The sequence below is a fragment of the Pan paniscus genome, chromosome 7 (assembly GCF_029289425.2).
Source record: "Pan paniscus chromosome 7, NHGRI_mPanPan1-v2.0_pri, whole genome shotgun sequence".
In the NCBI taxonomy this organism is placed as follows: domain Eukaryota; kingdom Metazoa; phylum Chordata; class Mammalia; order Primates; family Hominidae; genus Pan; species Pan paniscus.
In genome coordinates, this window is record NC_073256.2 from 63,641,972 (window position 1) to 63,669,783 (window position 27,812).

General features: G+C 44.5%; 1 protein-coding gene across 2 annotated transcripts in view; it reads left to right on the plus strand.

Moving 5' to 3' along the window:
- The first annotated feature begins 212 nt into the window (after positions 1-212).
- Positions 213-27,812, plus strand: part of UBE2V2 (ubiquitin conjugating enzyme E2 V2) — a 53,497-nt gene continuing 25,897 nt past the window's right edge. The window contains exons 1-2 of one of the 2 annotated variants that reach the window (XM_034966051.3): positions 27,051-27,241; positions 27,472-27,593. In XM_034966051.3, coding sequence (XP_034821942.2) covers positions 27,210-27,241; positions 27,472-27,593 — 154 coding nt within the window. In that variant the 5' untranslated portion in view covers positions 27,051-27,209. Of the gene's footprint in view, positions 336-27,050; positions 27,242-27,471; positions 27,594-27,812 lie in introns of those variants that run through there. The other variant, XM_034966052.3, reaches the window with a different exon arrangement.

A 27,812-nucleotide genomic window follows, 5' to 3' on the forward strand; every position in this document is an offset into this window, starting at 1 on the left:
TGGTTTCGAACTCCTGACCTCGGGTGATCCGATCGCCTCGGCCTCCCAAAGTGCTGGGATTAGAGACGTGAGCCACCGCGCCCAGCCCTCATGAACTTATTCTTTAGCGTTTCATTTTGAGAGCGGGAGTCACAAGGGAATTGCGGAAACAGCGCGAGGCCCCGCGACCCCTCGGCCCACGTGCGCGCTGTCCCTCGGGTCGCCCCGCGCCCGCCGGGGGCGGAGTCCGCTGTGACGCGTGCAGGGCGGCGCGCTCCCGGAAGTGACGCGCGACGGTTCGTGCGTGCGTGCGGGCGGCTGCGTCGGGCTGCAGGAGAAGATGGCGGTCTCCACAGGTCGGTTCCCGGGCCGGGCTGCGTGATTTTCCGCTCCGACCCGGCTCTGCCCCTCCGTCTGCTGCTGGCGCCCGAGCGCTGACCGTGCGGGAGAAGCCCGACTGCGCTGTCTCGAATGCCGCGCTCTCCGCAGAGCGTAGCCTGGGACCGGGTGGGACCGGCGCCGAGGCCCCGGCAGCCGTCGGGTTGGCGGGTCGTGCTCGCGCGTCGGCCGCGCGCCGGCGGGCTGGGGGCGGGGTGGCTCCCGCGCGGGCGCCCTCGTAGGGTCCGGCGGGCGCGGGTCCGAGTTGTAGGCTGAAGGCTCTACGGGAGGGAGGCGAGGAGGCCCAAGGTGGGCGGGTGTCAACCTCCGGCACCGAAGATGGATCAGGCCAAGAGGTGTCCTGGATCAGAGTAGGGGTCCCATTCCTTTGGACTCTCCTTGACATGGGTTGGGGAGTAGAGGACGATTGCTCCTTAAAATAAGAGAGGATCTTTCTTACCTGACTGAATACGTGTGATCTTTTTATTATTTATGAGGAAAACTGCAGTGCAAACAAAATAAAAGACCAGAGCAAGATGAAAGCTAATTGAAGAACAAGTGGTTTCTTAGATAAGCTGTTCAACTCCTCTTTCCTACTGAATACAATGTTTGGTTTCCTGTGAGCACACAAGTATTAACGTTGAGGTTTTAGACATTAGACCATTTCAGAAATGTTAAAAACGTTAAGCTTTAGTTTACATTTAAAAATGTTAACCCGTGTGATCTGCCTTTTTCTTTTCTTTTCTTTTCTTTTTTTTTTTGAGTCAGAGGCTCACCCTGTTGCCCAGTTGGAATGCAGTGGTGTGATCTCGGCTCACTGCAACCTCCACCTCCCAGGTTCAAGTGATTCTCCTGCCTCAGCCTCCCAAGTAGCTGGGATTACAGGCGCGTGCCACCAGGCCCGGCTAATTTTTGTATTTTTAGTAGAGACGGGGTTTTGTCATGTTGGCCAGACTGGTCTCGAACTCCTGACCTCAGGTGATCCGCCCACTTCGGCCTCCCAGAGTGCTGGAATTACAGGTGTGAGCCAACGCGCTCGGCCTGATCTGCCTTTTCCTAGACTTCGTTGAAACAAGAGTATAGAGCAGTGTGATTTAATAGTTTATGCCATCATTGCGTAATAAAATGAATTTTCAAATCTATATGTACTAAAATGGAAGGCTTTGAATATATGTTGTAATTGTTGCTTTAGAGTAATACCTCAGGATACATTCTGCATACATTTTAATTAAGTGGTGTCTTTTACATCTTTATTACATATAGGTGTCTTAGGTTTTAAGATCTTTAGCAGTTCTAGTGTTGGGGTAGTATACATACTTGGGTCAGAGCTAGCTAGTAAGGCAAGGATTGTTTTAAAAGTGGAATTTTAGTGTTATGACTTTACTGTGCTTGCTGAAATCTAATCTGTGCTCGTTAACGGGGCCATATCTTTATAACAGTTGTGCTTAGGACCTCTTATAGATTTTTGAAAATTTAGTAATAAAATAATGCATTTTAATTTAATACTTTTCATTTTCCTTTTGTGGGTTGCAGTATTAAACACAATTTTTTCATAACACTATACATGAGTGTATGTTAATATTTTGAAAAGACCAAAGGTTAGATGATATTAATGGCAAATACTTTTTGTTAATCACTTCTAGTTGTTTTGGAAGTTGAATATAAATTATAAAGATTACTGATAAATTATTAGCATATTGTACATAGGGAGTCTGTATTTTTTTTTTTTTTTTTTTGAGATGGAGTCTTGCTGCATTGCCCAGGCTGGAGTGCAGTGGCATGATCTTGGCTCACTGCACCCTCCTCACCTCAGGTGATCCACCCGCCTCAGCCTCCCAAAGTGCTGGATTACAGGGGTGAGCCACCGTTCCCATCTACTAGTTTTTTTTTTTTTTTTTTTTGAGACGGAGTCTTGCTCTGTCACCCAGGCTGGAGTGCAGTGGCGCGATCTCGGCTCACTGCAACCTCCGCCTCCCGGGCTCAAGCGATTCTCCTGCCTCAGTCTCCTGAGTAGCTGGGACTACAGGCGCGTGCCACCATGCCCAGCTAATTTTTTGTATATTTAGTAGAGACGTAATTTCACCATATTGGCCAGGATGGTCTTGATCTCTTGACCTCGTGATCCGGCCTCCCAAATTGCTGGGATTACAGGTGTGAGCCACTGCGCCTGGGTTTGTTTGTTTGTTTGTTTGTTTTTTGAGACTGAGTCTCGCTTCTTTGCCCAGGCTGGAGTGCAAGGGCATGATCTCGGCTCACTGCAACTTCCACCTCCCTGGTTCAAGCAGTTCCTCTGCCTCAGCCTCTTGAGTAGCTGGGATTACAGGTGCATGCCACCACGCCCAGCAAATTTTTTTGTATATATATATTTTTTTTGTATTTTTTTTTTTTTTTAGTAGGGACAGGTTTTCATCATGTTGTCCAGACTGGTCTCAAACTCCTGACCCCAGGCAATCCGCCCACCTTGGCCTCCCAAAGTGCTGAGATTACAGGTGTGAGCCACAGTGCCCAGCCTATTAATTAGTTTTAATTTTACTATTAGCTATACTTTTGTTTGCTTTTTGGTAACATGGGAAGTAAATAGTACCTGTGTATTTGTGAAAGCAGCATGATACAGCTTAAAATTTAAAATTAGATGAGCTACATCGATGTAATGCACGTGTTTGTTTGAAACGGAGTCTCGCCTTGTTGCTCAGGCTGGAGTGCAATGGTGCGATCTCGGCTGACTGCAGCCTCTTCCTCCTGGGTTTAAGCAATTCTCCTGCCTCAGCATTCTGAGTAGCTGGGTTTACAGGCATGCACCACCATGCCCAGCTAATTTATTATATATATATTTTTTCTAGTAGAGATGGGGTTTCACCATGTTGGCCAGGCTGGTCTCAAACTGCTAACCTCAGGTAATCCATCCGCTCCGGCCTCCCAAAGTTCTGGGATTACAGGCATAAACCACTGAGCTTGGTCTAATACACGTGTTTTTTTATTTAAGCCAAAGTATCTCGATAACAGTTTAAGAGGCCAAAAAGAAAAACCCTGACAAATATGTTTTGATCTTTAGTTCAGTGTGCATCATATACCTTAGCCCCTTTAACCCTTCCTTCTACTGGAAGAGAATTTTGGAAGGAAAAAACTTTTAATTAGACTGAGACTTTTTGAGACGGAGTCTTGCTGTGTTGCCCAGGTTGGAATGCAGTGGCATGCGATCATGGCTCACTGCAGCCTCGACCTGCTGGGGTCAGGTGATCCTCCTACCTCAGCCTCCCGAGTAGCTGCGAACACAGGCACGCATTGCTACACCTGGCTAATTTTTAAATTATTTGTAGAGACAGGGTCTCCGTATGTTATCCAGTGTAGTCTGAACTCCTGGACTCAAGTGACCCTCCTGCCCTGGCCTGAGGTTAGGATTACAGGTTTGAGCCACTGTGCCTGGCCAGACGGAGACTTCTAAGCAGAAACATTTTTGGCCATCCCATCTGGTCTTCTTATTTTGCAGATGAGAAAACTGAGGCTCAAACAAGTAAAAGGCTATATATAGGTGGTTACTAGTACAGGCAAGACTAGAATCCAGGTCTTTTACCCTTAGTCTGATGCGCTCTCCATTATGAAGAACTCTGAATTTGGAATATTTCTCAGAACATGAATCTTAATTACTCCCTTTCACACTTCCCTTCTTAGCACAATCCTTGTTTCAGATTCTTAGATTCTTCTCATGGATGAAAGGGGAACGTAGCCCTCACCAGCTAGGTTCTCCTTTTCCAAGAGACAGAGTTACCCATGCAATTCAAGAGTATTTCACAGGACAAAGGTTAAGAAGCTACTCTCGGGAATAGAAATTTGATACTGTTTAGTACTCATGATTCAAAATTTTATTAGATTCCAGCATTAATAATAACAATTAGTTTAGATAGAAAAGTATGTGCAGGCCGGGTGGGGTGGCTCACTCCTGTAATCCCAGCACTTTGGGAGGCCGAGGTGGGCGGATTACCTGAGGTCGGGAGGTTGAGACCAGCTGGACCAACATGGAGAAACCATGTCTCTACTAAAAATACAAAATTATCCGGGCGTGGTGGCACTTGCCTGTAATTCCAGCTACTCGGAAGGCTGAGGCAGGAGAATCTCTTGAACCCGGGAGGCAGAGGTTGTGGTGAGCCGAGAGCACGCCATTGCATTCCAGCCTGGGTAAGAAGAGTGAGACTCCATCTCAGAAAAAAAAAGAAAAAAAGTGTGTGCAATAGTTTTAAAAAAATACAATAGTTTTAGTTTTACAGAAAAGTTGTGAAGATAGTACAGAAAGTTTCCATGCACCTCACATTCAGTTTTCCCTGTCAATTTCCTTTTTTTTTCTTTCGGGATGGAGTCTTGCTCTGTCACCCAGGCTAGAGCGCAGTGGCGTGATCTGGGCTCACTGCAACCTCTGCCTCCTGGGTTCAAGTGATTCTCCTGCCTCAGCCTCCCGAGTAGCTGGGATTACAGGTGTGTGCTGTCACACCCGGATAATTTTTTGTATTTTTAGTAGAGACAGGGTTTCACCATGTTGGCCAGGCTGGTCTCAAACTCCTGGCCTCATGATCCGCCCGCATTGGCCTCCCAAAGTGCTGGGATCACTGGTGTGAGCCACTGCATCTGGCTTCACTGTTAATTTCTTATATTGGTATGGTACACTTGTCACAATTAAGGAACCAATATTGACACATTTATTATTAACTAAAGTTCAGATTTCCTTAGTTTTTCTTTAATGTACTTTTGCTGTCCTAGGACTTCATCCAGGATACCACATTACATTGTAACGTGAAACTTTTTTTTTTTTTTTTTGAGATGAAGTCTCGCTCTGTGGCCCAGGCTGGAGTGCAGTGGCGTGATCTTGGCTCACTGCAAGCACTGCCTCCCGGGTTCATGCCATTCTGTGGCCTCAGCCTCCGAAGTAGCTGGGACTATAGGCGCCTGCCACCACGCCCGGCTAATTTTTTTTGTATTTTTAGTAGAAGTGGGGTTTCACCGAGTTAGCCAGGATGGTCTCGATCTCCTGACCTCGTGATCCACCCGCCTCGGCCTCCCAAAGTGCTGGGATTACAGGCGTGAGCCACCGCGCCCGGCCCACATGAAACGTTTTACATTTATCACTTAGGTAATATTAATGGTACAGTGAAGCTCTAGTCTCTGACTGTAGATGCCTGGAAAATGTCTTTGAGTAATGAGAAACTCAGAAAAAATTGATGAAAGAATATGTTTTCTGCTATGTAGGCAGAAAACAAAACCAAAATATAACCTACTAATTGCCTTCTTCAGAAGTGGGTAGCATTGTATATACTGGAAGAACTAGTTTAGCAGTGTTCTGAGTTGCCTGCTGCCCCTGACAGACTACTGTGCCACCATGGGCATGTCAGTTAATCACTAAACATTGCTTTTCCCATCCCATCTGTGAAAAGATTGGACAACATCATCTTGTTTTCCTCTTTAGATGAAGATACTTGGATATGGACAGAACTCGGGTGTGGTGATAGAAGAGAATTACATAGTTTAAATCATAACCTAGAACTTGGGAACTAAACAATAGAAGAGCTGAACTATGGTAGTCTAGTGTATTTCCCTCTTGAGGCTTCCATAACTGGCCTGGTTGATTTTTCTAGGTCATTTGGGAGCCTGAATTCTCTTGATAAACATGCTTTTGATAATATGGTACAACCTCACTGTACAGGCAGTCCTTTGAATGGCAGTTTGCAGAGGTAAAAATGGCCATGCAAAAAACTACCCAAAGCAGTCTTAATTATTGGGAAAATTATGGTTATTCTGAGACCTTCAAAAATGTCAAAACATTAAGAACTCTCCCTGTTTAGAAATATGCAGGAAAGGGCCGGGCACGGTGGCTCACGCCTGTAATCCCAGCACTTTGGGAGGCTGAGGGGGGCGGATCAGGAGGTCAGGAGATGGAGACCATCCTGGCTAACACAGTGAAACCCTATCTCTACTAAAAATACAAAAAATTAGCCGAGTGTGGTGATGGGCGCCTGTAGTCCCAGCTACTCAGGAGGCTGAGGCAGGAGAATGGTGTGAACCTGGGAGTCAAAGCTTGCAGTGAGCTGAGATTGCTCCACTGCACTCCAGCCTGGGCAACAGAGAGAGACTCTGCCTCAAAAAAAAAAAAAAAAAAAAAAAAGAAATGTGCAGGAAAATGAAACCAGTAAAATTAATATTTAGTATGTCATAATTTAAAGTATCAGATATTAAGAATTAAAATGTTTTATTTCATTAAAAAAAGCTTGTTGGCTGGGCGTGGTGGCTCACGCCTGTAATCCTAGCACTTTGGGAGGCCGAGGTGGGTGGTTCACGAGGTCAGGAGATCAAGACCATCCTGGCTAACATGGTGAAACCCCGTCTCTACCAAAAATACAAAAAACTAGCCGGGCGTGGTGACAGGCGCCTGTAGTCCTGGCTACTGGGGAGACTGAAGCAGTAGAATGGCATGAACCCGGGAGGCGGAGCTTGCAGTGAGCTGAGATTGTGCCACTGCACTCCAGCCCAAGTGACAGAGCGAGACTCCATCTCCAAAAAAAAAAAAAAAAAAAAAAAAATAAGGCTTGTCAAGAGTAGCTTGAGGCTCGGTGCAGTGGCTTCCACCTGTAGTCCCAGCACTTTGGGAGGTCGAGGTGGGTGGATTACTAGAGCCTAGGAGTTCAAGACCAGCCTGGGCAATACAAGAAAATCCCATCTCTACAAAAAATGCAAAAATTAGCTGGGTGTGGTGATGTGCACCTGCAGTCCCAGCTACTTGGGAGGCTGAGGTGGAGTATGGCTTGAGCCTGGGAGGTTGAGGCTGCAGTGAGCTGTGATCGTGTCACTGCACTCCTGCCTGGGCGACAGAGCAAGACACTGTGTCAAAAAAAAAAATTAATTTGAACAATGCTTGCTAATGTTTTGAAGTACATTATATGTACATTGTGGAATGGTTAAATCTAGCTAATTACCAAATACATTATCTCACATAGTTACCATTTTTGTGGTGAGAATACTTAATAGCTACTGAGTATTTTTCAAGAATACAGTATGTTGTTAACTAATCACCATGCTATACAGTAGTGCTCTTGAACTTGTTCCTCCTGACTGTAATTACGTATCCTTTGTCTAACATCTTCCCAATCCCCACCCCCGTAACCCCAACCATCCTAACCTCTGGTAACCACCATCTCCTGTCTACTTCTGTGAGATCAATTTTGACTCCATATATGAGTGAGATAATATGTATTTGTCTTTCTGTGCCTGTGTTATTTCAGTTAACATAATGTTCTCCAGGTTCATCCATGTTGTTGGAAATGAGAGAATTTCCTTCTTTTTTATGATTGGAATAGTGTCCCACTGTATACGTATACCACATGTTCTTTATCCATTTGTCTGTGTGGTTTTTTTGTTTCTGTTTTTGTTTTTTTTTTTTTGAGACGGAGTCTCACTCTATCACCCAGGCTGGAGTGCAGTGGCGCGTTCTCAGCTCACTGCAATCTCCACCTCCTGGGTTCAAGCAATTCTCCTGCCTCAGGCTCCCTAGTAGCTGGGATTACTGGCACCCGCCGCCAAGCCCGGCTAATTTTTGTATTTTAGTAGAGATGGGGTTTCACCATATTGGCCAGGTTGGTCTCAAACTCCTGACCTCAAGCAATCCATCCGCCTCGGCCTCCCAAAGTATGGGGATTACAGGCGTGAGCCACTGCGCTCAGCCTATCCATTCGTTGGTTGATGGATACTTAGGTTGATTCTATATCTTGCATATTTTGAGTAGTGCTGCAATAAAATGGGAGTGCAGGCCTCTCTTTGACATACTGATTTTATTTTCTTTGGCTATATATGCAGTAGCAGGATTACTGGATCATACGGTAGCTCTATTTTTAGGTTTTTGAGGAACTCCATACTCTTCTTTCTCCATATGGTTGTACTAATTCACATTCCCACCAACAGCATGCTTAGATTATCCTTTATCACCACATACTCACCAATACTTGTTATCTGTCATCTTTTTTTTTTTGAGACGGAGTTTGGCTCTTGTTGCCCAGGCTGGAGTGCAATGGCATGATCTCGGCTCATTGCAACCTCCGCCTCCTGGGTTCAAGCAATTCTCCTGCCTCAGCCTCCCGAGTAGCTGGGATTACAGCCACGCACCACCATGCCTGGCTAATTTTGTATTTTTATTAGAGACGGGGTTTCTCCATGTTGGTGAGGCTGCTCTCGAACTCCCAACCTCAGGTGATCTTCCCACCTTGGCCTCCCAAGGTACTGGGATTACAGGCGTGAGCCGCCGTGCCCAGCCTTTTTTTTTTTTTTTAATTGAGACAGAGTCTCGCTCTGTTGCCTAGGCTGGAGTGCAGTGGCGAGATGTCAGTTCACTGCAACCTCCACCTCCAGGTTCAAGCGATTCTCCTGTCTTAGCCTCCCGAGTAGCTGGGATTACAGGCACCCGCCACCATGCCTGGCTAATTTTCATATTGTTAGTAGAGACATGATTTCACCATGTTGGCCAGGCTAGGCTGGTCTCAAACTCCCGACCTCAGGTGATCCACCTGCCTTGGCCTCCCAAAGTGCTGGGATTACAGGCGTGAGCCACTGCGCTTGGCCTCATCTTTCATCCTTTTGATTATAGCCATTTTAATGGGAGTGAGGTGATACCTCATGTGGGTTTTTTTTGCATTTCTTTGATGATTAGTGATGTTGAGAATTTTTTTCATATACCTCTTGGCCATTTGTATGTCTTTTGAGAAATGTCTATTCAGATCTTTTACCCATTTTTACATGGGGTTATTTTCTTGGTATTGAATGGAGTTCCTTATATATTTTGGTTATTAACCCCTTATCAGATATATAGTTTACGAGTATAGTGAACCATTCTGTATGTTCTCTCTCTCTCTTTTTTTTTTTTGGTGGAGTTTCGCTCTTGTTGCCCAGGCTGGAGTGCAATGGCACGATCTCAGCTCACTGCAAGCTCTGCCTCCTGGGTTCAAGGGATTCTCCTGCTTCAGCCTCCTAAGTAGCTGGGATTACAGGCATGTGCCACCATGCACTGCTAATTTTGTATTTTTAGTAGAGACGGGATTTCTCCATGTTGGTCAGGCTGGTAATAAACTCCCGACCTCAGGTGGTCTGCCTGCCTCAGCCTCCCAAAGTGCTAGGATTACAGGCGAGAGCCACCGCGCCTGCCAGTTCTCTCTTTATTGTTTCCTTTGCAGTGCAGGAGATTTTTAGTTTTATGTGATCCAAATTGTCTGTTTTTGCTTTTGTTGAGTGTGCTTTTGAGGTCATATCCTCCAAAAATCATTGCCCAGACCAATGCCATTGACTTTTCTTCCTGTTTTCTAGTAGTTTCATAGATTGCCTTTTTTTTTTTTTTTTTCTTGAGACAGTCTCAACCTGTCACCCAGGCTGGAGTGCAGTGGCATAGTCACGGCTCGCTGCAGCCTCAACTTCCCAGGCTCTCACCTCACCCTCCTGAGTAGCTGGGACTGCAGGTGCACGCCACCATACCTGGCTAATGTTTTGTATTTTTAGTAGAGATGGGGTTTCGCCATGTTGGCCAGGCTGGTCTCTAACTCCTGACCTCAGGTGATCCACACGCCTCGGCCTCCCAAAGTGCTGGGATTACAGGTGTGAGCCACCATGCCCAGCTGCACAATGCCCAATTTTGCCACTTCTGTTCAACATAATACTGGAAGTCCTAGAAAGAGCAATAAGACAAGAGAAAGAAAGACAAGGCATCTTAATTGGAAAAGAAGTTAAACTGTTCCTGTTTGCAGAAGACATATGATGTCAGTGTTTATTGTTATAAAAACTTCTGTCTTAAAACTGCTTTTGCTGTATTCCATAGGCTTTGTATGCTGTGTTTCAGTTTTCATTTGTTTCAATAAACTTCCTAATTTGTTTTTTAATATCTTCATTGACCTATTGGTTGTTCAAGAGCATGTGTTTAACTTCCATGTTTTTGTGAATTTTCTGAAGATCCTCCTGTTAATGATTTCTAGTTTTATACCATTGTGGTCAGAAAAGAAATTTGATATGATTTCCATCTTCTTAAATTTGTTAAGACTTATTTTGTGGCTTGACATATGATCTATCCTTGAGAATGTTCCATGTGCAGTTTAAAATAATGTATTATGCCACTGTTGAATGGTATGTTCTGTGTATGTCTGTTAGGTCCATTTGTTCTATAGTGTAGCTTAAGTCTCATGTTTCCTTGTTGGCTTTCTGTCTGCATGATCTGTGCATTGCTAATTGTGAGGTGTGAAAATCTCCTACTGTTACTGTATTACAGCCTATCTTTCAGATCTATTAATATTTGCTTTATATATTTAGGTGCTTTGATGTTGGGTGCATATATATTTACAATTATTCTCTTGCTAAATTGACCCCTTTGTTATTACATAATGACCTTCTTTATCTTTTTTTTACAGTTTTTGATTTAAAAATCTATTTTATTGGGGGCCAGGCATAGTGGCTCATGCCTGTAATCCCAGCACTTTGGGAGGCCGAGGCAGGCGGATCACTTGAGATCAGGAGTTCAAGACCAACCTGGCCAACATGGCGAAATCCCATCTCTATTAAAAATACAAAAATTGGACCTGGAGCGGTGGCTCACACCTGTAATCCCAGCACTTTGGGAGGCCAAGGCAGGTGGAGCACGAGGTTGGGAGTTCAAGACCAGCCTGGCCAACATGGTGAAATCCCATCTCTACTAAAAATACAAAAATTAGCCAGGTGTGGTGGCGGGCGCCTGTGACCCCAGCTACTTGGGAGGCTGAGGCAGAGAATTGCTTGAACCTGGGAGGCAGAGGTTGCAGTAAGCCGAGATCACGGCACTGCACTCCAGCCTGGGTGACAGAACAAGACTCCTGCTCAAAACAAAACAAACAAAAATTGGGCGTGGTGGTGGGCTCCTGTAGTACCAGCTACTCGGGAGGCTGAGGCAGGAGAATCGTGTGAACCCGGGAGTTGGGAGATTGCAGTGAGCCTTGATTGCGCCACTGCCCTCCAGCCTGGGCAACAGAGCGAGACTGTCTCAAAAAAACGGCAGGGCATGGTGGCTCATGCCTGTAATCCCAGCACTTTGGGAGGCTGAGGCTGGCGGATCATGAGGTTAGGAGTTCGAGACCAGCCTGACCAACATGGTGAAATCCCGTCTCTACTAAAAATACAAAAATTAGCCGGGCGTGGTGGCACATGCCTGTAATCCCAGCTACTCAGGAGGCTGAGGCAGGAGAATCACGTGAACCTGGGAGGTGGAGGCTGCAGTGAGCCGAGATTGCGCCACTGCACTTCAGCCTGGGTGACAGAGCTAGACTCCGTCTCAAAAAAAAAAAAATTAGCCAGGCATGGTGCCATATGCCTATAATTCCACTTGGGAGGCTGAGGCAGGATAATTGCTTGAACTCAGGAGGTGGAGGTTACAGTGAGCCAAGATCCTGCGACTGTACTCCAACCTGGGCAACAGAGTGAGTGAGACTCTGTCTAAAAAGAAAAACAAAAATAATTTTATCTGATATAAGTGAAGCAATTCTTGGGCTTTCTCTCTCTCTCTGTCTCTCTTTTTTTTTTTTTTTTTTTTTGAGACAGGGTCTCCCTATCTAGGCTAGAGTGCAGTGGCGTGAACATGGCTCACTGCAGCCTTGAACTATTGAGATCAGTGATTTTCCTACCTCAGCCTCCTGTGTAGCTGACCACAGATGCATGCCACTATGCCTTGTTAATTTTTTATATTTTTTGTAGAGATGGGGTCTCAACATGTTGCTCAGGATGCTTTCAAACTCCTGGGCTCAAACAATTTTCCCTCCTTGGCCTTTCAGAATGCTGGGATTATAGGGTCTTGTTCTTTCTTGATTTCCATTTGCATGGCATATCTTTTTCCATTCCTTCACCTTCAGTCTACATGTGTCCGTACAGGTGAGGTGAGTCTCTTGTTGGCAGCATATAGTTGGGTCTTGTTTTTTTTAACCATTCAGTCACTCTATGTCTTGATTAAATAATTTAATTCATTTACATTTGGAGTAATTATTGATAGATGAGTTAATACTGCCACCCTGTTAATTGTTTCCTATTTGTTTTGTAGCTCCTTTCTTCCTCTCCTATGGTCTTCTTTGGTGGTTGATTTTCTCTAGTAGTATGTTTTTGATTCCTCGCCTTTTTATTTTTTGAGACAGTGTGTTGCTCTGACCTGATCATAGCTCACTATAACCTCCAACTCATGGGCTCAAGCCATCTTCTTGCCTCAGCCTTTGGAGTAGCTAGGACTATAGGTGTGTGCCACCAAACCTGGCTAATTTTATTTTCCTGTAGATACGGGGTCTTGCCATGTTGCACAAGCTGGTTTGAACTCCTGGGCTGGAGTGATCCTCCTGCCTCAGCCTCCTGAGTAGCTAGGAATGCAGGCATGTGCCACTATGCCCAGCTAATTTTTTTTTTTTTTTTAAATTTTTGTAGAGACAACGTCTTGCTATATTGCCCAGGCTAGCTTTGAACTCCTGGCCTCAAGTGCTCCTCCCACCTTGGGCTCTAGAGCACTGGGGTTTCAGGCATGATCCACTCTGCTGGCTTGTTCTTGCTTTTTATGTTTTATCTATTATAGGTTTTTTTTTTTGTTTTTTTTAAGATGGATTTTCACTCTTGTTTCCCAGGCTGGAGTGCAATGGCGTGATCCTGGCTCACTGCAACCTCTGCCTCCTGGGTTCAAGCGATTCTCCTGTCTCAGCCTCCTTAGTAGTTGGGCTTACAGGCGGCCGCCACCACGCCCAGCTAATTTTTTGTATTTTTAGTAGAGACAGGGTTTCACTGTGTTGGCTAGGCTGGTCTCGAACCCTTTTTTTTTTTTTTTTTGAGATGGAGTCTCGCTCTGTCGCCCACGCTTTAGTGCAGTGGTGCAATCTTGGCTCACTGCAAGCTCTGCCTCCCAGGTTCACGCCATTCTCCTGCCTCAGCCTCCTGAGTAGCTGGGACTACAGGTGCCCACCACCACGCCCGGCTAATTTTTTGTATTTTTAGTAGAGATGGGGTTTCACCGTGTTAGTGAGGATGGTCTCAATCTCCTGACCTCGTGATCTGCCCGCCTTGGCCTCCCAAAGTGCTGGGATTACAAGCGTGAGCCACTGCGCCCGGCCGGTCCTGAACTCTTGACCTCAGGTGATCCACCTACCTCATCTTCCCAAAGTGCTGGGATTACAGGTATGAGCCAATGCGCCTGGCTCTCTTTTTTTTTTGAGATGGAGTTTTGCTCTGTCACCCAGGCTGGAGTGCAGTGGTGTGATCTTGGCTCAGTGCAACCTCTGCCTCCTGGGTTCAAGCAATTCTCCTGCCTCAGCCTCCTGAGTAGCTGCCATTACAGGTATGCGCCACCACGTCTGGCTAATTTTTAGTAGAGACCGGGTTTTACCATGTTGGTCAGGCTGGTCTGGAACTCCTTACCTCAGATGATCCACCTGCCTCAGCCTCCCAAAGTGCTGGGATTGCAGGGGTGAGCCACCATGCCTGGCATATAGGTTTTTGCTTTGTGGTTACCATGAGGCTTACAGAAAAGATCTTACAGTTACAAAAGGTTATTTTAAGCTAATAACAACTTAGCCTTGATGGCCTAAAAAATCCTTTATACTTTTACCCTACTCTCCCATTTTGATGTCACAGTTTGGATCTTTTTTTTTTTTTGGAGACAGTGTCGTTCTTGTCACCCAGGCTGGAGTGCAATGATCTGATCTTGGCTTACTGCAACCTTCGCCTCCCGGGTTCATGTGATTCTCCTGCCTCAGCCTCCTGAGTAGCTGATTACAGGCGGCTGCCACCACACCCCACTAATTTTTGTATTTTTAGTGGAGATGGGGTTTCACCATGTTGGCTAGGCTGCTCTCGAACTCCTGACCTCAGGTAATCCACCTGCCTTGGCCTCTCAAAGTGCTGGGATTACAGGCATGAACCACCACGCCCAGCCTGCATCTTTTTATATTGCATATTCCTTTACAAATTATTGTAGTTACTTTCAATAGTTTTGTCTTTTAACCTTCCTACTAAAGATACAAGTAATTTACACTCCACCATTACAGTATTAGTGTATTCTGAAGTTGACCTTGTGTTTACTTTTCCCAGTGAGTTTTATACTTTCAGATGTTTTTGTGTTACTCACCAGTATCCTTTTCTTTCAGCTTGAAGAACTTCCCATAGCATTTCTTGTAAGGCAGGTCTTGTGGTGATAAACTCCTTCAGCTTTTGCTTGCCTGAGAAAGTCTTTATCCTTTGTTTCTGAAGAACAGCTTTGTCCTGGGACAGACAGCTTTGTCTAAAGGACAGATTTTTTCCTGGTCGCATTTTTTTTTTTTTTTTAAAGAGAGACAAGGTCTGGCCGGGCGCGGTGGCTCACGCCTGTAATCCCAGCACTTTGGGAGGCCGAGGCGGGCGGATCACGAGGTCAGGAGATCGAGACCATCCTGGCTAACACGGTGAAACCCCGTCTCTACTAAAAATACAAAAAATTAGCCGGGCGTGGTAGCGGGCGCCTGTAGTCCCAGCTACTCGGGAGGCTGAGGCAGGAGAATGGCGTGAACCCGGGAGGCGGAGCTTGCAGTGAGCCGAGATCGCGCCACTGCACTCCAGCCTGGGCGACAGAGCGAGACTCCGTCTCAAAAAAAAAAAAAAAAAAAAAAAAAAAAAAAAAAAAGAGACAAGGTCTGTTGCCCAGACTGGTCTTGACCTCTTGGGCTTAAGTGATCTGCCTGCCTCAGCCTCCCAAAGTGCTGGGGTTACAGGTGTGAGCCCAGCCCCTGCGAGCGCTTTAAATGTATCATCTCACTCTCCCCTGGCCTCTTAAGTTTTCTGTTGAGAAGTCTGCTGCTAGGTATATTGGAAGTCCCTTATATGTTATTTGCTTCTTTTCTCTTGCTGCCTTGAGGATTCTCTCTTTGTCTTTGATCTTTGACAGTTTGGTTATAACATGTCTTGGAGGAGTCTTATTTGGGTTGAATCTGGTTGGAGACCCTTCAACCTGTAGCCATATACTTATAACTTTCTCCATATTTGTACAGTTTTTTTTGCTACTTTTTCTTTAGATATACTTTTTTTTTTTTTGAGACAGAGTATTGCTCTATCGCCAGGCTGTAGTGCGGTGACGCGATCTTGGCTCACTGCGACCTCTGCCTCCTGGGTTCAAGTGATTCTCCTGCCTCAGCCTCCTGAGTAGCTGTGACTACACGCACGCACCACCACGCTCAACTGATTTTGGTATTTTTAGTAGAGACGGGGTTTCACCATGTTTGCCAGGCTGGTCTTGAATTCCTGACATCAGGTGATCCACCTGCCTCGGCCTCCCAAAGTGCTGGGATCACAGGTGTGAGCCACCATGCCCAGCCTAACATGAAACTTGATAGAAGTGGATATGAGGCATGCAAATTAGAATAAACAGTAACATTCAGTGTTCAGGCTGGGCGCAGTAGTGGCTTACGCCTGTAATCCCAGCACTTTGGAAGGCCAAGGCAGGAGGATCACTTGAGGTCAGGAGTTTGAGACCAGCCTGGCCAACATGGTGATACCCTATCTCTATTAAAAATACAAAAAAAAAATTAGCCAGGCATGATGGTGCTTGCTTATAGCTCCAGCTACTTGGGAGGCTGAGGTGGGAGAATCACTTGAATCCAGGAGGCAGAGGTTGCATTGAGCCAAGATTGCGCCACTGTATTCCAGCTTGGGTGGCAGAGTGAGACCCTGTCTCAAAAAAACAACAACAAAAAATCAATGTTTGAAAGTTTGTTTCAAACGTAGTTCTCTTTTTCAAAGAGCTGATTAAAATAAGTCTTTGACATATGTAAGATGGGACTTCAGGACTGGGTTTGGGAGTGCTTTTTTCTTGTTTATAAAGTCTTAGCTGATTTGTGTGAGAGCAGATGGTATTTTCAGTAAGCTGGAACTCAGCAGCTGTTTCAAACCTTAGAAGGAGATAAATCCTTGTGGCTGTGTATAGGTACCTTTAAATAGAAATAGAAAAAACAGTTTAATAGAATATATGTTATGGATTGCCTGGACTCTAGACCAAGTTCATTTTATAGATAAGCAGTAGAAATACAGATATGAAATGGCTTTTGCAGGAGTTTTTAGCTAGATGTTGAGTCCAGAGCTGGTATCTTGATTTAAGACTCTTGGCTGGGTATGGTAGCTCATGCCTGTAATCCCAGCACTTTGGGAGGCCAGGGCAGGTGGATCACCTGAGGTCAGGAGTTCGAGACCAGCCTGACCAACATGGAGAAACCCCGTCTCTACTGAAAATACAAAATTAGCTGGGCATGGTGGCACATGCCTGTAATCCCAGCTACTCAGGAGACTGAGGTAGGAGAATCGCTTGAACCCGGGAGATGGAGGTTGTGGTGAGCCGAGATCGCGCCATTGCACACCAGCCTGGGCAACAAGAGCTAAACTCCGTCTCAAAAAAAAAAAGAGATTCTTAAATACTGCTTCTGTATCACACTGTATCCTACGTATGCCTTGGTTGCTTTTATTTCCTGGAAACCCAGTGATGTTATTTTACAGATAAATGCCGTTAAGGATCAAGACAAAATACTTGATAGAGTCTAAAGGCATTAATAGAATATTAAAACTCCGTGTTCTTTTAAGGTGTGAAGGATTTTATTGAAATGAGTAACAAAAATTTAGAAAAAGCGATTTCAGTGGCTAAATGCTGGTCAATATTCACATAAATCTTTTTTGTAAGCACATATTTGGTATTGCAGGTAAATACATATATATTATTTGTTCCCTTACTGATTTTTTTTTTTTTTTAGAACGAGTCTTGTTCTGTTGCCCGGGCTGGAGTGCAGTGGTGCAATCTCAGCTCACTGCAACCTCCGCTTCCTGGGTTCAAGTGATTCTCCAGCTTCAGCCTCCTGAGTAGCTGGAACTACAGGCGTGTGCCACCACGCCCGGCTAGCTTGTTGTATTTTTAGTAGAGATGGGGTTTCACCGTGTTAGCCAGGAGATGGTCTCGATCTCCTGACCCTCATGATCTGCCTGCCTTGGCCTCCCAAAGTGCTGGGATTACAGGCGTGAGCCACCATGCCTGGCCAGTGATTCTTATAAATCTGTGATTTTCTTTTCTTTTTTTTTTTTTTGAGATGGAGTCTCACTCTGTCATCCAGGCTGGAGTGTAGTGGTGCGATCTCGGCTCACTGCAACTTGTGCAGGGTTCAAGCAATTCTCCTGCCTCAGCCTCCTGAGTAGCTGGGATTACAGGTGTGTGCCACCACACTTAGCTGATTATTATTATTATTTTTTGTATTTTAGTAGAGAAAAGGGTTTCACCATATTGACCAGGCTGGTCTTGAACTCCTGACATCAAGTAATCCGCCCGCCTTGGCCTCCCAAAGTGTTGGGATTATAGGCGTGAGCCACCGTGCCTGGCCTAAATCTGGATTTTCTTTTTTTTTTCTTTCTTTTTTTTTTGAGATGGAGTCTTGCTCTGTCGCCCAGGCTGGAGTGCAGTGGCGTGATCTCGGCTCACTGCAAGCTCCGCCTCCTGGGTTCACGCCATTCTCCTGCCTCAGCCTTCCGAGTAGCTGGGACTATAGGCACCCGCCACCACGACCGGCTAATTTTTTTGTATTTTTTGTAGAGTCGGGGTTTCTCCGTGTTAGCCAGGATGGTCTCAATCTCCTGACCTCGTGATCCGCCTGCCTTGGTCTCCCAAAGTGCTGGGATTACAGGCGTGAGCCACCGCACCAGGCTCTGGATTTTCTATCTGAGGTTTATCTAAGGGAGGGGAGGGAAAGGGAGGTTATTGGGAGTGTTTTAAGTGTTTGATAGAAACGTATCTCTGTATCAGAGGTAGAATTTACAACCTGATGAGTTATCCTAAACATTTCAGTATTGCAGCTGTTATTCCTAAAGTGACCCTTTAGAATATTTAGTACTGTTCCTTTCTTTTTTTTTTTCATTTTATTCTTCCTTTTACCCTTCCCCAAGTAGGCTGCCTCTAGATAAAACTGTATATTATCGGGTAGGAAGAACTTGGTTCCAGGAGTTTTGGGACTGGGAAGATTGGACAACAGCTATGTAACCCGGGCTTCTTATTCTCTCTAGGGCTTATGAAGTGGTTACTAAAATCTAAAGTTCTATGGAAAAGGGCCAGTTTTCTCTAGGATTTGACCACACCTTTGAGGGATGCTTCATAAGAAAGCTGAACTTCTGGTGGATGGAGATGTAAATGAATATTGAGTTTGGTTTCAGGGAGCTGTTGTTTCAAAACAACTTTACTGAGATATAATTCACATACCATACAGTTGTCTATTTAAAGTGTACAATTCACTGATTTCTGGCATGTTCACAGATATATGTAACTGTGGTCATTTTAGAACATTTTATCACCTCAGAAAGAAACTCTGTACCCTTTAGCTCTCACTGTTCTATACCTCCAAACCTCAGCCCCTGACTACTATAATCTGTCTCAATAGATATACCCATTCTGTACTTTCATATGTGTAGAGTCATATATTATGTGGTCTTTTGTGACTGGCTTCTTTCACTTAGTGTAATGTTTTTAAGGGTCATCCATGTTGTAGCATGTATCAGTATTTACATGTTTTTATGGCTGAAGAATATTCCACTGCATTGGATACACCACATTTTTGTTTATTCATTCATCATGTTGGTGGTGTTTTCCACCATCTGGCTATTGGGAATAAGGCTGCTGTAAACATTGATGTACACGTTCCCCCCCACCCCCCCGCTTGAGTAGATACCTAGGAGTGGAACTGCTGGGTCATGTTAACTATGTTTAGCTGTTTGAGGAACTGCTAGGCTGTTTTCCAAAGGGAGACTTCTTTTTTTTCGAGACAGAGTCTCGCTCTGTTGCCCAGACTGGAGTGCAGTGGTGTGATCTCAGTCCACTGCAACCTCAGCCTCTTGGGCTCAAGTGATCCTCCTGCCTCAGCCTCCCACGTAGCTTGGATGCCACATAGCTTGGATGACAAGCCTGCGCTACCATGCCTGTCTAATTTTTGTATTTTTAGTAGAGACTGGGTTTTGCCAAGTTGGCCAGGCTGGTCTTGATCTCTTGACCTCAAGTGATCTCCCTGCCTTGAACTCCCAAAGTGCTGGGATTACAGGCATGAGCCACTCTGCCCGGGCCCAAAAGGAGACCATTTTATATTCCTACCAGCAGTATATGAAGGTCCCAGTTTATCCACATCCTTACCAACACTTATTATCTGACTTTGATTCTAGCCATTCTAGTGGGTGTTAAGTGGTATCTCATTGCGGTTTTGACTTGCATTTCCCTGATAACTAGTGATATTGAGTATCTTTTCATGTGCTTACTAGTTTTTATTTATTTATTTAATTTTTTGAGACAGGTTCTTGTTCTGTTGTCCAGGCTGGAATGTAGTGGTGCAGTCTTGGCTTACTGCAGTCTCCACCTCCTATACCCAAGTGATTCTCCTGCCTCAGCCTCCTGAGTAGCTGGGAGTGCAGGCATGCGCCTTTATGCCTGGGTAATTTTTGTATTTTTAGTAGAGATGGTGTTTCACCATGTTGCCCAGGGTGGTCTTGAATTGCTTGGCTCAAGTGATCCACCTGCCTCAGCCTCCCAGAATTGTGGCATTACAGGCGTAAGCCACTGCACCTGGCCCTTTACTGGCTATTTATATATCTTCTTTGGAGAAATGTCTATTCAGATTATTTATTCATTTTTTTTTTGTTTTTGAGACGGAGTCTCGCTCTCGCCCAGGCTGGAGTGCAATGGCGCGGTCTTGGCTCACTGCAACCTCTGCCTCCTGAGTTCAAGCAATTCTCCTGCCTCAACCTCCCAAGTAGCTGGGATTACAGGTGCCCACCACCACGCCTGGCTAATTTTTGTATTTTTAGTAGAAATGGGATTTCACCATGTTGGCCAGGCTGGTCTTGAACTGCTGACCTCGTGATCTGCCTGCCTTGGCCTCCCAAAGTGCTGGGATTTACAGGCATGAGCCACTGTGCCTGGCCCCTTTACTCATTTTTATTTATTTATTCATTTTTGAGCTGGAGTCTTGCATTGTCATCCAGGCCGGAGTGCAGTGTCATGATCTCAGCTCATTGCAACTTCCATCTCCCAGGTTCAAGTGATCCTCCCACTTTAGCCTCCAGAGTAGTTAGGATTACAGGTGTGTGCCACCACACCCGGCTTTTTTTTTTTTTTTTTTTTTTGAGACAGAGTTTCGTTCTCGTTGCCCAGGCTGGAGTGCAATGGCGCAATCTTGGCTCACTGCAACCTCTGCCTCCTGAGTTCAAGCAATTCTCCTGCCTCAGCCTCTCAAGTAGCTGGGATTACAGGCATGTGCCACCACACCTGGCGAATTTTGTATTTTTATTAGAGATGGGGTTTCACCATGTTGGTCAGGCTAATCTCGAACTCCTGACCTCAGGTGATCTGCCCACCTCGGCCTCCCAAAGTGCTGGAATTACAGGCGTCAGCCACTGTGTCCAGACCAACACAGCTAATTTTTTTTGTAGTTTTAGTAGAGACGGAGTTTCACCATGTTGGCCAGGCTTGTCTCAAACTCCTGACCTCAAGTGATCTGCCTACCTCGGCCTCCCAAAGTGTTGGGATTACAGGTGTGAGCTACTGCACCCGACCCCTTTACCCATTTTTAAATTGGGCTGTTTGTCTTTTTATTGTTGAGTTATCGGAGTTCTTTATATATTCTGGATACAAGTCCTTTATCAGTTGTATGGTTTGCAAGTATTTTCTTTCATTCTGTAGATTGTCTTCACTTTCTTGATGTTGTCCTTTGGAACCCAAAAGTTTAAAATTTTGATGAAGACCAATTAATTTTTTTCTACTTCATTTAAATGCAGATTCTGGCTTTTTGTATGTAGCTCATCATCTAGCTGGTACTTTGTTTTAAAAACAATAATGTTCAGGCCAGGTGCAGTAGGAGGCCAAGGTAGGCAGATCACTTGAGGTCAGGAGTTTGAGAGCAGCCTGGGCAACATACCGAGATCCTGTCTCTACAAAAAAATTAAAAAATCAGCTGGGCACAATGCTGTGTGCCTATAGTTCCAGCTCCTCAGGAGGCTAAGGCAGGAGGATCACTTGTGCCCAGAAGTTCGAGGTTGCAGTGAGACATGATTGTACCACTGCCCACCAGCCTGGGCAACAGAGTAAGACCCTGTCTCTAAAATGAACACACAAACATCAGAGAACCATGTTTCATGCAGGATATGGTCAGAAACTAAAATATAAATGAATAAAAACAACCTGATGAAGTACTGTGAATTCTAGTTGATGCTCTGGTTGTGATTACTGTATGACAGAAGGGCAGGAGTCTGAGCTCTTCTTGCCAGGTGAGGTTTAATCTCACTAAAAAAAGTTCCATAGCCAGATACCATGCATACTGTAAACAGTTTTATTCTTTGGAAGTAGTATAATTATGCCAGAGTTTTTCAATTTATGGATTGGAATGTTCTTGAAAAGTACAGACAGTGCATTGCTTGGTGTACTGCTCTTCATGCCATTGTCATCTGCTACCTAAATTATTGATTGTTGTTTACTAAACAGTACTGATGTAAATGGTTATGTCCTCAGAGGAAATACTTATGTTATTGAGAAGTCTTTAATTTTCTCAAGTTTTTACCTCATAAACAGTGATTTGGAGAGATATCTGTTTATTTTGCTTAATATGGCTTTCTGACTGTGGAAGCCAGCTACAGCTTCCTGGACTCACAGGTGAGCAGTTAAGCCCATTTAATAGTCTCCGTTAGAAGACCTCACATCTTTTAAAGTGCATGCCATCCTAATTTTACTTAGAAATTAAAACTAGAGAGGAACCAGAATATATTAGCTTACTTAACTTTCTTCCACTCCCTAGTGTATTCTAAGGGAAGTCTCCCTTGATAGTTCTGCAATAAACATTCTTAGCTACCTCACTGGAGAATGTGAAGTAACTGCTACATTCATTGGCTTATCTCATTGGGATATCTGTAGTGTATCCAGGTGAAATCTTCTGCAATAACTTACTGCATTATATTTCGATGTATTCACTTACATGGTTGTCTTCCCCACTAGATAGTAATGTCCTGGGGAAAGGATTCTGTGTTCAGTATCAGCAACATCTGCTGTCAGTTTATACATATTGAGAGAAAGATTAAAAACAAACATTTGCCATAAATTCACCAGGTGTTTATCAAGTGCCTGTTGTGTCATCATTTTCTATGGTACAGTTTCTTTCTATGTCAGAGATTTAATAATGAGAAAATAAAGGACTCAAGTAAAACCTAGCTTTTCAGGCTGGGCGCAGTGGCTTATGCTTCTAATCCCAGCATGTTGGGAGGCCCAGGCAGGCAGATCACTTGAGCCCAGGAGTTCGAGACCAGCCTGGGCAACATGGCGAAACCCCGTCTCTACTAAAAATACAAAAATTAGCTGGATGTAGTGGCATGCGCCAGTGGTGCCAGCTACTTGTGGGGCTGAGGTGGGAGAATTGCTTAAGCCTGGGAGGTGGAGGTTGCAGTGAGTTGAGATCATGTACTCCAGCCTGGGTGACAGAGTGAGACCCTGTCTCAAAAACAAAAAACAAAACAAAAACTGGCTAGGCATGGTGGCTCACTCCTGTAATCCCAGCACTTTGGGAGGCTGAGGTGGGCGGATCACTTGAAGTCAGGAGTTTGAGACCAGTTTGGCCAACATGGTGAAACCCCGTCTCTACTAAAAATACAAAAATTAGCCAGGAGTAGTGGTACATGCCTGTAGTCCCAGCTATTTGGGAGGCTGAGGTGGGAGAATCTCTTGAACCTGGGAAGTGGAGGTTGCAGTGAGCTGAGATTGCACCATTGCCCTTCATTGTGGCTCTGGGCCACAGAACGAGACTCTGTCTCAAAAATAAAAAACCAAAACACAAAAACAAAAATTAGCCAGGTGTGGTGGCAGGCACCTGTAATCCCAGCTACTTGGGAGGCTGAGCCAGGAGAAGCACTTGAACCCGGGAGGCAGAGGTTGCAGTGAGCTGAGATGGTGCTACTGCACTCCAGCCTGGGTGACAGAGCAAGACTCTGTCTCAAAACAAACAAACCCCCCCAACAACAACAACAAAAAACAACTTAGCCTTTCCTTTTTGTAGATTGTAATATTTCACTGTTTTATTTTTAGTTTGCTTTTCTGAAGTAAAACTACTAAAAGAATATTTTAGTTCATATATATTCATTAAATCTAAAATCATGAAGCCGCTTATTTTCCCCTTATCTAGCTGAGTTAATATCTAACAAATAGATTCTAAATGAACTCTCCATATAGGTGGTGATCTTTTGGCAGTGGCTGGGGGTAGGGTGGTTTTGGTTACAACCTAAAGAGTAACAGTAGTATGATTAATTTCTCCTGTATGTAATGTATTCTCCACACCACAGAATTGAGATACTTTGCAAATCCTCTAATCTGAGGTTTTTCCACTTGGGTTTGAAAGTGTAGTACAGATGCTTCAGATGTACGAAGTTTGACTTGAATTTGTTTTTTTCTTTTTTGAGACGGAGTCTTGCTCTGTCACCCAGGCTGGAGTGCGGTGATGTGATCTTGGCTCACTGCAACCTCCGCCTCCCAAATTCAAGCGATTCTCCTGCCTCAGCCTCCCGAGTAGAGGTGTGTGCCACCACTCTCGGCTAATTTTTTGTATTTTTAGTAGAGACGGGGGTTTCACCATGTTATCCAGGATGGTCTCAATCTCCTGACCTCATGATCCACCTGCCTTGGCCTCCCAAAGTGCTGGGATTGCAGGTGTGAGTAAATTTTGTTTTTATAAATTACAGTTTTTCCTGCTATATTTCATCAATTCTAAAACACATTGAAATATCTGAAGTGGATATATGTGTTATAGTTTAATTGGTAGAGTGTTTAAATTTTTTAAAATTATGGTATCATGTAGTTGGTTATGCCATGTTAGATTTGATCAAAGACAGTATTTAAAAAAACTGTTAAGATGCCCACATTGAGGTGAATATATAATAGATTTCAAATACTGGATTCTACAAACATACTGACGTGTTCTCATTTGTTAACTGAATACTAAGCAATTGTGATCAATTTAAACTTAAATGTATTCTATTGAAATATATTTTTAATCTCATACAATTTTTTGAAATATTTTAGAGGCTAAAGTTGAAAATTGGTTTATCTGGTAAACCTTCATTTCAGCAAAAGAATATTACCTTCTGATTTTTTTTGGTGAATTATATAAATATAGTTTTTAATATTAAATCTATTTGTATAAATTCACAGTGTCTGAATGATGGATGTATTTCAAATTTAAAGTTCAGAAAAAGTGTAGCTGGGCATGGGGCTCACACCTGTAATCTCAGTACTTTGGGAGGCTGAGGCAGGAGGACCCCTTGAGCCTGGGAGTTTGAGACCAGCCTGGGCAGCCTAGCAAGACCTTGTCTCTACTAAAAATATTTTAAAAATTAGCTGCGTGTGGCGGTGCATGCCTGCAGTCCCAGCTACTCTGGAGGCTGACGTGGAAGGATCTCTTGAGCCTAGGAGTTTGAGGCTGTAGTGAGCCATGATCGCACCACTGCACTTCAGCCGTGGCGACAGAGTCCCTGTCTCAAAACAAACACACAGACACACATGCACACACACCCCAGCATATGCTTTGATGTCAATAATTGTGTATTATTGACATTATTGACATTATTAATGTCAACAAATAGTGTTCTTGAGAGTGGGGTTGTAACTGATGTTTTTGAAACAGCCAGTGGGGGTTATGGGCCCAGTTAGGATTCTGGAACAGTTTTCCTGAGTGTAGAACTGTGGTGGGGCTTATGATTCATACTCATTTCTTTGCTGGATGAGTGTTAAAAACGGATAGGATGGCAGACCCACTCAGCAAGGAATTCCACTGAGGATGCCTTGAAAGGAGCAGGGGCATACCATCCAGAGCACAAGACAGAGTAAAGTTATCACATGAAGGACTCATTTGCTTGTAAAGACTTGACTTTTCTTAGTGTCCTCAGATATTCTAACAACTTTACAAGGCAAAAAGACTCAGTGATTTTTTAATTCTTTTTCCATTTTTTTTTCCTGAGATGGTGTCTTTCTCTGTTGCCCAGGCTGGAGTGCAGTGGTGTGATGTCAGCTCACTGCAACCTCTGCCTCCCAGGTTCAAGCGATTCTCCTGCCTCTGCCACCTGAGTAACTGGGATTATGGGCTTTCACCACCACGCTGGCTAATTTTTGTATTTTTAGTAGAGATGGGGTTTCACCGTGTTGGCCAGGCTGGTCTCGAACTCCTGGACTCAAGTAATCCTCCTGCCTTGGCCTCCCAAAGTGCTGGGACTACAGGCATGAGCCACCACACCTGGCTCATTCCTTGTTTTTTTAAAATAAAATTTATTCTGTGTATTTAAGGCATATATATCATGTTATGAGATATATAGGAAAATGGTTACTATAGTGAGTCAAATTAACATATTCATCATCTTACAGTTACCTGTTTTCCTCCCTGTGGCAAGAGCAAAATTCCTGACTATAGCAAACTCTTATTAAAAGTCCTCATGGCTGGGTGCGGGCTCATATCTATAATCCTAGCACTTTGGGAGGCTGAGGCAGGCTGATCACTTGAGCCCAGGAGTTCGAGACTAGCCTGGGCAACATGGCAAAACCCCGTCTCTACAAAAAATACAAAAATTACCTTGCATGTTGGCATGCGACTGTAGTCCCAGCAACTTGGGAGGCTAAGGTGGGAGGATCGCTTGAGCCTAGGTGGATGAGGCTGCAGTGAGTTTTGATTAAGCCACTGTGCTCTAGCCTGGGCAATAGAGGGAGACCCTGTTGCTAAAAAAAAGAAGAAAGTCCTCATGCTGTTGATTAGATCTGCAGACTTGTTCATCCTACATACCTGCTACTTTGTATCCCTTGATCTATAGCTCCCTATTTCCTTTCCAGCTCCAACCTTGGTAACCACTGTTTTTATTCTGTCTTAATATTTGACCTCTGTTTTCTTTTCCTTTTTTTTTTTTTTTTTGAGATGGAGTCTCGCACTGTCACCGGGCTGGAGTGCAGTGGTGCCATCTTGGCTCACTGCATCCTCCACCTCCTGGGTTAAAGCGATTCTCCTGCCTCAGCCTCCCAAGTAGCTGGGATTACAGATTCCCGCCACCATGACGCCAGGCTAATTTTTTTGTATTTTTAGTAGAGATGGGGTTTCACTATGTTGGCCAGGCTGGTCTCGAACTCCTGACCTTGTGATCCCCCTGCCTTGGCCTCCCAAAGTGCTGGGATTACAGGCGTGAGCCACCGCACTTGCCCTGTTTTCTTTTTTTAAAGATTCCTCACTCCCAATGAATTTTAAAAGTCAATTGTAGTTTGTCTTTGGATCCATACTGATGTATACATGAGAGTTTTTTTTATAATTATGATCAAAATATATGTGCTGCTATTAGGTCTCCCCCACCCCCCCTTTTTTTTTAACTTATACACAATTAATATAATTCATGTAGTTTAAAATGCCTTTATATAATATTTTAAATTATGTGACATAGTTTGCCTGAATGTATACCAATTGGCCTCTTAAGTTTTTGCACTGCCAAATAAACATTTTTGTTCAGATTGCTTTTCCAACCCCCCCTCCCTTCATTTATTTATTGCTGTGTAACAAATTACATCAAAACTTTGTGGCTTCAAACGATGATTGATTTTTTTCTTATGGGAGTTGACTGGGTGGTTCTTCTGCTGGTTTCACTTAGAGTCACTCATCTGGTTGCATCAGCTGGTGAAGGGATAGGCTTGTTGCCCGGGACGCCTTGCTCCCCCTCCCTGCAGCCTCTCCAGGTGGCCAGTTAGGACTTCCTCACATCCCGGTGGTGTCAGGGTTTTCAGAATTCTTACATGATGATTGGCTTCCAAAAGAATGAAAGCAGAAGTTAGCATTCCTCTTACAAGGTGAGTGCCAGAACTGGCCTTAGCATTGCTGCTTCCCTATTTATTCTTTTTTTTTTTTTTGGAGGTGGAGTCTCACTCTGTCGCCTAGGCTGTAGTGCAGTGGCACAATCTCAGCTCACTGCTACTTCTGCCTCCCGGGTTCAAGCGATTCTCATGTCTCAGCCTCCAGAGTAGCTGGGACTACAGGTGTGCACCACCATGCCCAGCTAATTTTTTTTTGGTATTTTTAGTAGAGACGGGGTTTCACCATATTGGACAGGTGATATACCCACCTTGGCCTCCCAAAGTGCTGGGATTACAGGCATGAGCCACCGCGCCCTGCCACTGCTCCCCTCTTCTACTGATAAAACAGGTAGGAAGGTTTGCACAGCTTCAAGGGGAGGAGGGGTGTGCCTGGGCCTGGAGGGTGGAGGATGGCTCACAGCACTCTGCAGGCATTCTGCGCCCTGTTTTTTTGTCCTGAGGGGAAATTTCACAAAGTAGCATTTAAGTCAAATCACAATACATATTTAAAAATTACTGTTTTTTATGTATGTATGTGTGTGTGTGTGTGTGTGTGTGTGTATATGTA